The 13,260-nt window shown below is 49.1% G+C and overlaps 1 protein-coding gene across 1 annotated transcript in view; it reads right to left on the bottom strand.

The window, feature by feature from the left end:
• Window positions 1-13,260, bottom strand: part of LOC144147099 (E3 ubiquitin-protein ligase MIB2-like) — a 145,123-nt gene that overhangs the window by 70,944 nt on the left and 60,919 nt on the right. The window contains exons 7-8 of the mRNA XM_077679158.1: window positions 5,688-5,824; window positions 2,924-3,031 (exon numbers count right to left, since the gene is read on the bottom strand). Of these exons, the coding sequence (XP_077535284.1) occupies window positions 2,924-3,031; window positions 5,688-5,824 (245 nt within the window). The remainder of the gene's footprint in view (window positions 1-2,923; window positions 3,032-5,687; window positions 5,825-13,260) is intronic.

Here is a 13,260-nt window from a genome sequence, read left to right as displayed (position 1 = left end):
CGACACTGGCCAACTGGCTTTAGCGATATTGCCATTTAAGCGACCCTGCTAGTTAAGCGTACTCAATCTTTCACGAACGATTACTCTGAACCTTAACAAAATTAAGCAAGCTACATTGCGTTCAAAAACAGTGCAAGTGCTGACAGCGGTCTCTGTGCGATATTGTGGCCCCACCGATTAAGGCGGAGAGTAAGCAAAAGACAACAAGACACTTTTCGCAGTTCGCAGCATACCTATTCAACATACTAACATCCGCGTCAGGCACATTTCCTGAATGCGTCATTGCTTACGCCACGAAACCCGATTTAGCCGGGGGAATTGAAATTTTCATTAAAATGTCCAATTTCTTCGGGATTGAAGCGTCGTTTGCAGACGTACAACAGTTAAGGCTACTATAAAACACCAATTCTTTTGAATAAAACAAATTCGTATTTTGTCTTCATGGCCCCTTCACACTGTGCCCTTCCTGTCTGCTGCATGAAAGAACAATATCGCACGTTGCAAAACCTTTCACCCGCACTCGTCAGTTTCTTTAGTACGACTATATTAGTCCACAAAAGGTAATACAGCCAAAATAGCAGCCCACAAAACTTCTTTCCACTAGTTCTAATCATTACAGGTGCCACCAGCACTCCAAGGTTTTGTTCTTGTACCCTGCTAACTTCTGTGAGGAGAACGGACGCTTACCAGAAGAACTGAAGTTCAAATCATGGAAGTGGTTGGTTGAAAAAAGATGTGTTGAGCCACACAGGCCCGCACAAGCAGACTTCGTTGAATGAATCACTGATTAATAGGTCATGTAAGGCCAAATACTTCCATGTAACGAACACGAGACACGTGGTGGATTCCAGCACAGAACTCCTTCCGTTGTTATTTTCAGGTTTGCTTAGTAATTTCGCAGAGTTGTAATTTAAAAATGGAGGGTTGTTTTGATGTTGATTGTAGGGATTAACGCGCCGAAGCAACGCAGGCGATGAGGCGCGCCGTAGTGGAGGGCTCCAGATTAATTTTGATTACCTGGGGATCTTTAACGTGCGCCGAAATCGCGTACACACGGGCGTGTTTGCTTTTCACCTCCACCAGAAAAGCGACCGCCGCGGCCGGGAATCGAACCCGCGACCTCGTGCTCAGCAGCGCAACGCCTTAGCCACTGAGCCACCGCGGTGGGTTGGAGGGTTGCTTTGCTATGCTATATACTGCGAAACCGCATAACCTCAAATTTTTAATGTGCCAACCTTAGACAGCCTGATTAAATGTCATTTTTGCGAATTATAAAGAAATATTTATAAATGGCGCGACACTGCATGTAGCTACACAACATGCCTTCAGCGTGCTTACGCAATAAAATGCTGAAAACCTATCTGCGTACGTCGCATCAGAAAAATCGCCCTGCATCTGCCTGCTTCACTGCAAATATCGTCAAAAAACGAGTTATCTGCCACCCCTGCAACGTAACCCTTCCGCTCTCCGCTGTTACACCCCACGCTCTCCCGCTCCCCTCTCACACCTCTTACTGTGACTTGAATATAGGTTTGTTCAATGCAATGAAATGCAATTTGCCAGTCATTGCATAGCTCGCAGTCAACCCGTCGAGGCAACGCGCAATTTTTATACGTTGTTTCTTGCTCTGACTGACACAGCACGAGCGGGAGCTCTGACCTTATTGTGCTGGCTTTTATTTTGCATGACCCGTAGCCATTCTGCACTATCTTAACGCATGTGTTTTTTACTTACTATTGTCAAAACCGGCCAACGTGTATTTTACCTTAAATAATCGGGTCTTCCCGGTCATTCACTTACATTTCGCCTCAGATGTGCATCAGGCTTTCTATTCGCTAAATAAAGGGGACTTGTATGGCACACCCCAACAATTTTAGTAGCTTGAAACGGTTCTACCTATATATACTTCGCTGACAATTTCCTTCAACTCTTGGCCGGAAGGCTGATTCGGTGTGCATTCAGACACACAGACGGACCAAAATTTCCGAATTAAGGTTGCCCAAGCAGGGATATGATATTTCAAATCAGGATAGGCTACCTACGGCCACCTGAATCAAGGGAGTTGACATAAGCTTCTCACCAAATGCACTGATGGTTAGAAATGAAGTGGCACAACCGAAATCCACTAAGTTGGTTGCAGGAAATACATGTCGACTGATGTCCAGTGTTCCTCAGAAGCAACAACTCGAGCAATAGTTTTTTTTTCTCTCGCACACTGTGTTTTTTTTTTCGACGTTTAGCACCCATCTGTTGACATGCAAAGCTTCCTGGACCTTCGAAAACTAAAAAAGAGAGGCCAGCACGTACTTCCGTTTGCTAAAAAAGTTTATGCGAGTCAAATCGCATTGAGCCCTGGTGCTCAATGGGCTAGTGACAGGTAAGTGAAATTGTGCAATTTCATTGTTAATACAAGTCATATCCATACTAACTTTACGTTACTGTCTTCCTTTGAACCATACGTCCTGCTGATGAAGGTACCTTTCCTATTAAACTGATATACGGGCAGCCAGTGCACAGTGTTTCCCAGTTCCCATTCGGTCATTCAGTCCGTCCTAATGAACCAATTTTTTATTGCTTCGTATTTGTTATGTCGGAAGTTATTTTAGACCATTAAAATGTTTTTATAGATCCAAGCAAGAAATTAAAGTTTTGGGCATCAAAGGGTTAAGGTAACCCAAAAGGAAACAACGTCGCCACATTTAAGGGGGTATTGAAGTTATTTTCAGCCCCTGTAAACTTCATTTTAATTCCATTCAAAATGTCCTAATTTATTGTGATTCTGTGTCAAACCAGCACACGCATTTGTTTTTGCATTTAGCTTTTATTCTTATATATACTAGTTTTCACTGTACAGCGTATCCGAAGTTTTTTACTACGATTCGGCTATAACCAATTCGCCGTGAGTTTATCAAAAGCTGCATACCTTTGTGAGAGCCACAGGATTGATGACCCACCTCGTGCTTGAACCAAAACTGACAAAGACGTCACCTGTGGAAGCTTCCTTCTGAATGGTGCCCACTTTGTTCATGTTCTGGAAGATAAACAGCACGTGCACAGATATCAGTGCTAACGTAAATATGTTAGTTACCAAGCTCCCGTAACAAGATCATCCGATATCGCAAGTGATCGAACTGAGGTAATTTAAAACTCTGTAAAACCATAGATGATAAAGATGTAGAAACTGTGCGGGTAAGAATCTACTGCTTTCAGGGCAGCATACTGAAGAAAAAACAAAGTTACTTGCGGCATGGAATAACGTGGGCACGGGCGCTCATAAATGGAGGAACAATGCTCTAATCAAATATTGCGTTCCAGCCTTAATATACCTAAGTTTAGATTTATTAATATTCAGCTGCATTAAACGGTCAGGGGTCTCAAAATATAACAAACAAATTATGTATATGTCAATAAGCAGCCAAGTTATAAAGCTTTGTGCCGTGGTAAACCAATTTACCTAAGCAGCACGCTTTTTCTGAAAGCCCGTACCATCAGTTAACTTTCGAAGGTGGATCGGTCGGGCCGAAATCGATGATCGAACAGGTGATCCGATGAGATGATCCAATGAGATGATCGCTGAAATGATTACTCGCTGGCCCGTTGGCCGACAGCACATAGCCGACGGAGGTCTACTCCTAGCAAACTCAAACATGTACTGTATGTACACTTTATTTACACTACGCATTTAAAACTTTCAAGGCACATGATCGCATTCAAGAGTCGGGCAAGGCCCGCGTCGAGCGGGGCTCGCCGCGCTGGCCTCTCCGGTTCCTCTCCTCTCCTATCCTCCCTAAAACATCAAACTACTCGGTTTTGCCACTAAAACCCCGCCCACAAACGTGACGTCACAACTTGAGAGTGAGGATGGCTCATTCATCAGCCCATACTAGGCCACTGATTGGCCACCGTGACAAACAAAGCTAGGTGGGTTCGAAATATTCACGTGGCCCAACACTCTCACTCTCACACAGAAACCCGGAGGTGTTCAGCACAGCACGAATACAACACATAAAAACCAACCAAACCCTTCGCCGGCCATCTGTTGTCGGGCGGTTTGTCTTAAGGTATTGTTCATACCATGCCGCCTATCATTCTGCCCCACGCCGCCACAATTTCTTTCCTTTGTTAACACCTGGAGCGCCTAACAATAATGCAGCTTTTGATAAACTTGGCTGCCTTTTGGTTGCCTACCCATTGACGCCTCCCAGCCGCCGAGCCGCCAGGTTCAGACGTGTGACCAACTGAAACTCCGCCCAGTAACTTTGAGCAGTGCAACTGTTACAGACAGAACGTCTGGTGACCTCTTCCTATGTTTGACCCAAGGTTTGACCCCTTGATCATCATTCAGCTCCCGCCCGCTTCGGTCTTTCTCGTGGCAGTAATCGCGGTCGTTAAAATGTCAGCGATCCCCCTCCGCCGGTTTCCCAAACGAACACAAGGAAATCCTCCTTCGAAAGCTGACATCGCTTTTTGGTGACCGACGCGTTTGTATGCGTCGCCGAATAAAAAAGAAGCATGCGCTTTTTCTTCTACGCCTCTCGCGCCCAAGTCAGCTCGGCCGGCGTGAAAAAATACGCCATACAGGTAAACAAGCTAACCCCAGCAAACATACCCAGTTGCCGGGCGGTAATTAGAGACCCAAACTTAACATCATCGCTTTTAATTAAAACCTTCACTAAAAACCCGACCCACACAATAATTTCATTTCCATAGCATTCCCGTAGCTGCATCGGATAAAAATATTTTATTTACCTGATGTATCACCAGGTAGCAGAAAACGCGGCATAGTACAACCAAAGTATACTTCTCATTGCACCAATGTGGGCTAGTTGCATACGGGAGCAACCAGCTAGCCGGGACTGAGTGTAATGCCCAGCGCTTGTCCTTTTGCTTGTCCTTACCTCTCTATATTAAACTGCTAAAATGTTCCACCATTACCAACTGTCAAGCAAGTGTAGTAAAGTCACACTCGCACAGAAAAAAATATTTCAACTTTCTGTCGAGATACAGAACTGCTGATAATGGTAGCAAGCGAGGTAATACGCTTTTCTAATGTCCAAATCATCTAGCAGTTGATTTCAAAATAATTGCAGAAATATTGTTTTGTTATTGAGACGAATACATTGAATGACCTTAGAGTGAAAAGCAGCATCCGCTGTCTGTAACAAAAAACCGGCTCCATTGGAAACGTTGCATTGCGCAAAACGTTTTAGAGCACATGGCCTTCATGGAACAAGTTTGGGAGAAAACTTCGCCTTCCAAAGTAGGTGCCGCTAATAAAAACGGCCCCTTAATTCCCGAGCCTCGAGCGGCGAAATTCATCATCATCGTCGTAAACTTTCCAATTACACGTTGGCATAAACCAGCAGCGGCACAACGCGTGGGTATCCAAGCATTTAAAAGCATTATGACAGAACGCAAAGCAAAGCGCCTCCAGTGCTAAGATTGCGAACCCGCTCATTCAGGCAGAAGCAGGGCGGAAGCAAGATGCCTCGGGCGTTTAGCTGGACATTTAATCTGCATTCAGAACCCGTCAAAGGTGCATAGGTGCCCACAAATTTTGTCTTTGATAGGCTTATCATAGAGAGATTGCTATAATTTCTGCAGGTGATTCGTTACTTCTACATCTGTGCAGTAAACAATCACATGCAGATATGAATACAAAGTTACCGACGCAAGTCGCATCTTACCTCCGCCAGTGAAGGCACCCAGCCACCATGCCCTTGCTGGAGCATCTCGAAGCAGTCTGCATCCAGCGTGACACAAACTGGATCCCCCACACGGAAGCCAGACTTTCCAACTTCTGACCGGCTGACGTCCACAGGGGCTACAGTAAATGCAAAAAAATGCGTGTTGATTTGACTTTCTGTTGTGTCTAAAACATCCCGTTGTCTTCGAAATCGGTAAGGCATAGGAAGTAATGTAGGCCCGAAGCGTGGGCGCAAAGTTACAGGAGTTTTGACACGGTATTTTATTAAGGTGCTGGGAAGCGATGCTATTTCCCGCTGGTAAATTTCAAAACTAACCGCCCATCAGCAGATGTGTTTACTTTGCCATGGTGACAGTAACGGTACCACATTCATGTTAAGCAAAAAAAGGGTTATTTTTGCGTCAACAGCGTACAAGCTATTAACCCATATTAACCAATATTAACCCCATAATAACCCATTTTAGAGTCATTTGTAGTACGGAACTACATGGAAAGGCCAAACATGCTGTGGGCACTAACGTTTACAGTCACGATACTGTTCCCACCCATCATGGGACACCCCATTTGTGACGCGCTTACTCTTCTGAATTTTATCGTTCGAACGATCTGCCAAAATGGAATTTCACCTTCGACAAAAACTGCGGGGAGGGGGGTGGGGGGGGGGCAGGCATTCATTGTTTAGTCTAACTACAGAAGCAGACATATAAGAAAAACGGCTCCCGCATGCAAATCAAGTTTACTTTGCATGATAGCGTGTTTGATGGAAAACACCGTGGTAGTTGCAGTCATGTCGCACATTCGGTGCGTGCACCGACCTCCGCCTGGACAGCCCTAAAGGAGACTACTAAAGGACTGTGCCCCGAACAATGGGGAAAATGTTTTAAAAAGCACACTCTTCTCACCATGCAACGACACCGATTGTCCACTTCACGATTCGTTCACTTCACTCGTTAGCGAACGAACACAAATGCAGTGATGTTCTGTGCGGCCAATTTTTCCCTCTTCGGGAAATTTCCGGCTTAATTTTGGCTAAAGGGTGAAAATATTATTTTCATAGATTGCGTGGACGTCATCCCCTCTACTCGGGGCAAGGAGACGCCAGCGACACCCTCCTGCTTAGTGGGACGAGGGTGATCCTCGCGCGCCCTCTACTCTTCCTACGCGACGACGAGGGACGCGCGGCGGAGGGGGAGACCACAGGATAGACCGCCGTCGGAAGCGCAGAACACGGGTACGTAAATGCCTTTCAGCCACTTTTAGCCGTTCCTGTATTGGCCGTTGATTCCCACCAGCGTGGGTCACGGCACCCACCTTGTCGATTTGCACATCCTGTGACTGCGTCAGTGCGTTTGTCTAGGATGTCTGGTGAGTCTCCGGGAATTCCCCCTTCCAATTGCATGGTTGCCCGCATTCGCGCTGCGACTGCTCGCGCCGTCTAAAGCTCGTTCTACATTGTGCGAATTTCCCTGCGAATTCTCAGATGCGGCGCCGCTCGTGCGGGAAAACGACCTTCTTTTCGTGGTAGCGGAAAGTGCCAAATGTTTGGAACGGTCGAGCATCCCCCGCAAACCTCGCTCGTGCGGCTTAGAGGGGCCGGACCTTCGGCCAACAACAACACAGCTAGGGGAACATCACGGAATCACCATTTGCACGCTTAGCCACCACATGGCGCTGCTTGTAGGAGCACGGCATAAGCATGGGCGCACCAAAACAAACGCACGTGCGTTACAACACGATGTCGCGCGCCGTTTTCAACGAATCGGTGTCCGCGCAAGTGGAGGAGATCACAGCAGGGAAGAAGTACAGAAGAACCCAGGAATAGCTGTCCGATATACACCAAAATGTGATGCGCACGCACAACAAGCGAACCCAGTGTTGCTTGCTGTGTTTGTCTTCTCTGCTATGTGTGCGTGTATATACAGATAATTGGCTATTGCTACATAAAACCGCAAATAAACTTATATTTAATGCGAAACAGCCTGAAACCACTTTCCCAGAAAGTATAATGAAACTTATTTTTTTTAAATCACAACAAGCTTAGCTTGTGGCAGACTTCATTCGGTCTGCAATGTGCCTATGCGAAAATCTCGAGGTTCGCAGGCCGTTTAGACGGCATTTCGAGGCGTTGCGAACTTTGTAAGTGAAAATATTCGTACCGCCGAATTCGCAGAGGAAAAACGCACCATGGAGAACGGGCTTAAGGTCAGCAGACGAGCGAAAATGCCTCCCGGTCGAGCCCAGAGGCTTGAAATACATAGCGGCCACAGAGTTTCCCCTTCCTCTACATCCGCGAGTGTCGCATCCGGCCGACTACGGCGGACGCTAACTGCCGCCCGACGGGTGTATGCCTGCAGGAACAGCCTGACGGGTGTATGCCCCAGGGGCTACGTGCGTAGTGCAGTGCATAGGTCGGCAAAACAGAAAGAACTCACTCAAACTCAATCACATTTTTTTTTATTTGCGCTGTACTCAATCAAACTCAGACTCAAAAAGTTCGTCTGTTCACAAAATCACTCGTACTCACTCATCAAATACTCATTTGTAATCGTACTCACTTGTATTAAAACTCATTTGTCCTCACGAGTATTCGTACTCAATCTGTACTCATGAGTACTGAATCTGTACTCATGAGTACTCACTCTGTACTCATGAGTACTCACACTGTACTCATGAGTACTCAATCTGTACTCATGAGTACTCAATGAGTACTACTGCTCATGAGTACTACTCATGAGTACTACTCATTCTGCACTCACGAGTACTACTCATTCTGCACTCATGAGTACTACTCATTCTGCACTCATGAGTACTCAATCAGTACTCATGAGTACTCAATTTGTATTACTCACGAATAATCAACTTTTCTGCACTGTTAGCTAGGTCGTAGCTCGAATGAAAGACTAAGTAGAAAAAATAAATTGTTTAATTGATTAGAAAAACACAGGTTACATGTAAATCAGGACAGAGGAAGTAAACGTCTGACGCGGTGCACTGTCGTTGGGCGACTTACTGTGCGAAGGCAAGTACACTGTACATGTGAGAAAGCGAAACGGAACGTAAGCACTCGCGTTGCGCCTGGCGTCTCGTCTTGTTCTCAGGCCGTGTCGGGCTCAGGGGAGCTCGGGGCTGTCGGTGCGGCCGTGGCCGTAAACTGCGTATTTCTGCGTGTCTTCGGGTGGCAGCTTTTGTCGTTCGTTTTTGTTTCCGGGCGCGCTGATACGTATCCTAATCGTGCTCTGAATCGGAAATGCGCCTGCCCCCAGGCACAATGAAGCGTTCGCGTAGACTGACGTCCGTTCGTATCCAGATCACTGTCCGCTTGTTCACAGATGCTCGATGCTGGCGTTTGTTTTTTGTTGTTCCAGATACTAGAAACTTCGTTAAGAGGGTGTTCGTCTCGTTGAGTTTCGGTGAATTTCAAATCTGCTTGATTTTATTGTGTCTGTGCCGTGGGATTCACGTCGTCAAACCTGAACTTGACAGTGTTTACGGCGTTGCGTTGGTTGCGTTGGTTGCGCCGCTTCCGTCGGCGATTGTGTTCGTGTAGCTCGATCATCGCGTGCTTGATGCATGTGGGGGCGTAGACGTCTGGTTTGTCCGGTGGCGAGCTGCGCTGTGTAGGGATGGCATAGTTCGGCGCATTGAGGACGTTGCTTGAATTGACGCGTGCGTTGCGTATGGTGCGGGAGCCGTTTGGCTTTTCGTTTAGTGTGCGGTAGCGGGGCGTTTTCGTAGGGTGGCATGGCTGATCGGTCAAAGTCGTTGCGGCTCCGTGCTCGCAGTCGCCGTGGTTGTTTCGGAAGTGAAACCGTTGTGGTGGGGAAGCGGGCGTAGTTCATGCCGTCCGTTCGGTCCCACATTCCTCGGCGTCGCAAGCGTGACTTCATCGTCAGGGCATTCGATGCGTCGTCTGGATCGGGTTCATTCGTTGCCATTCTTGCCGTGTCCGTGTCGTCGCTCAAGACCTCGTCTTTTGCCCGTTGTTTCGAGAATGCTATAATCGCTATCTCTCCCATACAAGCAGGCTCCGTTTATCGCGAGTCCGCTTGCTCGCGGTTGCGTCCTCTTGTACGAAATGGTGTTTGTCGTGTGAGTCTCGATCAGAGCGCGGGTGCGGGGGATCTTGTTAATTCTGGCTCGGACATGCCGCATGCGCTGGCCGTGTCGTTGCTCGTTGACGGACCTACTTGTCTTAGTGTCATGTCGTTCATCCGCTGGACTCGGGCGGGAGCAGCGGGTGTCGGAGAGCTCGTACTTTCCGGTAGGGTTGAACCGCGTGGGCTGGGTCTTTTGTTGCTTGTGGCCAGGTGATTTCTGTGGTTGTAACATTCGCTGGCCACGTCCGGATAGCACCGGCAGTGGGAGCGGAGGATGTCGCGAACAGCAGTTTCCTCCGTGTGTGCTGGCTTGGTGGCGTTCCGTGCGTTGTGCATTTCGTTCTCCGTGGTCAGCTCCACTGGTTCAAGTTGGATGTCGTTCGTCACTTCTGGTGCGTTTCGTGCGCTGTGCGTCTCGTTTTATCTAGGAAACTCCCCTATAATTGGGGTGCGGTAGTTCGCCACGTATGGTGCATTTCGGGCGCCGTGCGTCTTGCTCGCTTGTCGTGGCCATATCCACCAATCCGGATATGATGTCGTTGGTTGCGTGGACCCGCGCCGGGACAGCACGTGCGGAAAATGTACGTACCGGCTCCGTTGCGTTCCGTGCTCTCAGCGTTCCGTTCGTGTACGTCTGTAGCGGAAGAGCGGGTGCCAGGAACGTGGTGCCTTCGGGATCGTGCGCGCTGCGTACGTTGCGCGTTTCGTTGCTCGTTGCTGGAATGACCTGCGCGTGGGCGATGTAGCTCGTGGGCGATGTAGCAGAGCAACATGTGTTCGTGATCTCGCCAGAAATGCACTGACCTTCGATGCGTCTCCGTAATCGTGGCGATTACCTGGGAAAGGTCCGGTGAGCACCCAATCACAATTTTGCATGCGTCGTCTCGTTCATGTGCGTGCCGTCGTGCATTTTGCCTGTGCCCGGATCTCGTGCAGTCCAGGAACCGTGGAAAACGTGCGGCCGACTCTCGCCCGTTGTCTCAGAAAACTTTCTCGTTCATCACGCAGCCTTCTGCTCTCAAACAGCGCCGCTTGCAGGGTCCTCTGCCGTTTGTTGTCGGAGGCAGCCTGAAGTAGCATTGGCACATTCGTTCGTTTGGAGAGATGGCGACGTTCTACGTTGTCCTCTAGAAGACGCAAGATGATGTCGTCCGTACGGCCAGAGCAGGGTAGCCCTCGTAATCGTAGTGCGCTCACGAACTGCTGTTTCTTCGTACAGCATAGGACGTAGCGTTCCGTTGAAGTCAGCACTGTGTCGACCACCGCTGGCGTGGAGTGCGTCGGTACCCCATGTCTGCGTGCTGCACTCTCGTAGTCGTGGTGCGGTCCGTCCAGGTTGTTCGTCCGTTCGTCCTCCCGTGGCCTTAAATCATGATCCTGTCGACTGCAACATCTTAGCTAGGTCGTGTCTCGAATGAAAGGCTAAACAGAAAAAAAAATAAAATGTTTAACTAATTAGAAATACTGAGATAACATATACATCAGGACAGAGGAGCCCGAGAAGAAAACGTCTTACACGGTGCATTGTCGTAGGGCTTCCCACTGCGCGAAGGCACGTACACGGGAGAGAGCGAAACGGGACGTACGCACTCGCGTTTTGAATCGCCGGCTGAATCGCGGCTGAATCGCGGGGTAGTTGGCCAGTTGTAGAGAGGGCGCATTATGTACGTGAAGCTACTTAACGGCGACCCCAGTAGCTCCCATGTGTACAGCGGGGCGTGATATTACGTTGCAATAATGAATTATCTTTATGACGGACACAGACAGACAGACTGACAGGCCAACATTGTCGCGCTCAAGTGGCCAAAGAAAGACTATCGTCTTTAAAACCATCTGGAAAGAGACGCTGCCGCCGCTGTTCCGAATTCTGCGAACATTGCGCAACCATACCCCTCGCAACCGCCGCCAGCCCGCAAAGTAAGAGATAAACAGAAAGACGAAAACCGGCTAGCGCGCGAAAAGCCAAAGAGGGAGGTCCCGCCTACAGGACGGGCGCTACGCGTCGTTGTGTCTATTTCCGTTAACAGCTAGGCCAAAACCCACACGGGTCTGATCTTACTAATTTTTCTATGCGTGTGTGTGCGGTTAACCAGAGCGCCCCACACAAATTTGCTGCACCTGGCGACGCGCCGACGGTGGGCCCGATTCGCGCCTCAGTCAGCCAGCCCGCGGCAGACGTGCCGCAACTCGCGGCACACGGCGCCGCCGAGTCTACTCTCCTTTTCTAATCGAGACGGCTGCACCAAATCATGCTTGGGACCACCGGCCCGCAAAAGACACGCAGCGAGGAGTAGACTCTGGAGACGGCGCCGCTGAGTCGCCTCCCCTTTCCCATTCGTGGCTCGGCTCGGCTGACGCAATCACTTCGCCTGCATTCGCCGGATTCAAACTGCGGCCAGTGATAGTCCTGATTGGAAAGATTCGAACTGCACGCGGCTGCGGCGGAACCCCGGGGGTATAAAACCAGCCCTGAAGCAGCGGCTGTGCCGCGGCATTTCATCGGAGGCACTGAGTTGAGAAGTGCCTTTGTTCGAGCCATATAACGCTCTTGCTACCTTTGTATATGTTGTATATGAATGCAGCTTAAAATCACCGTCGGCTCGACAACTTCATCGCTCTCCTCTGCGCCGCGTCGATGGCGGACTGAGCAGGGCAACGTCGCAACATCTATGCATCTGTATTGTTAACCTGTGGCTTTTGTATCTATGTTGTACAACGCGCCCCTTATGTGCACCCCCCTGTGGGGTCTTTAAGGAAATAAAGTGAAGTGAATCGAACAGTGGTGACTGAGCTAGAATGGCCCAGTCCCAACAGTGTGTGTGTGTGTGTGTGTTCGGGGGGGGGGGGGGCGTGGAGAGGGTATCGGTCGTAGTCGAGGGCCGCAGGGCACCCAGTTGCTGCCGGTACTTGGCAGCCGTTACAGCAGCGTAGAACTGCTCTGCCGTGCTTTGTGTACTCGAGAACAAAGTTTGTAGACGCGTTTTTAGGAGGCGTGATAGCTTGCACTGACGTCACTGTATTTCCGTGTTGGTGGGTTGGTTGCACAGCGGAAATCTGCAGCTCTTATCTCGAGCAACGCAGATGAAGCTGACAGCGATCGATCGAAAAGTGCGGTGACGTCGTTATGTGCAATGCACATGTTTTACGAGACGTTCCAAGATTCGAGCTTAAGCGACAATCCCGGCGTCTGGCGTTGGCGTTCATCAATTCAAAACAATTCCTTCACGAGGCCTCTCACAGTGCGAGCTTAAACTCGGCGGTATAGTTGCTAGCGAGGGGTGGTCGCCCCGCCTGTAAACAGTAGTGAAGGTAGGGGAATAGCAACCACCGAAATTCACCATCATCATCAGCGCCCTCATTACACGGTGGCATAAACGAGAAGCGGCGAATCGGGTTGCCACTCGAAAGTAAAGCCATTCGAAAGCAAAACGCTCCTCCGGCGGCAAGATGACAGAG

The sequence above is a fragment of the Haemaphysalis longicornis genome, unplaced genomic scaffold (genome assembly GCF_048455015.1).
Source record: "Haemaphysalis longicornis isolate Haplotype H1 unplaced genomic scaffold, Haemaphysalis longicornis Haplotype H1 scaffold_7, whole genome shotgun sequence".
Classification (NCBI taxonomy): domain Eukaryota; kingdom Metazoa; phylum Arthropoda; class Arachnida; order Ixodida; family Ixodidae; genus Haemaphysalis; species Haemaphysalis longicornis.
Note: the sequence above shows the minus strand (reverse complement) of the source record. Positions and strands in the feature narration are given on the sequence as shown.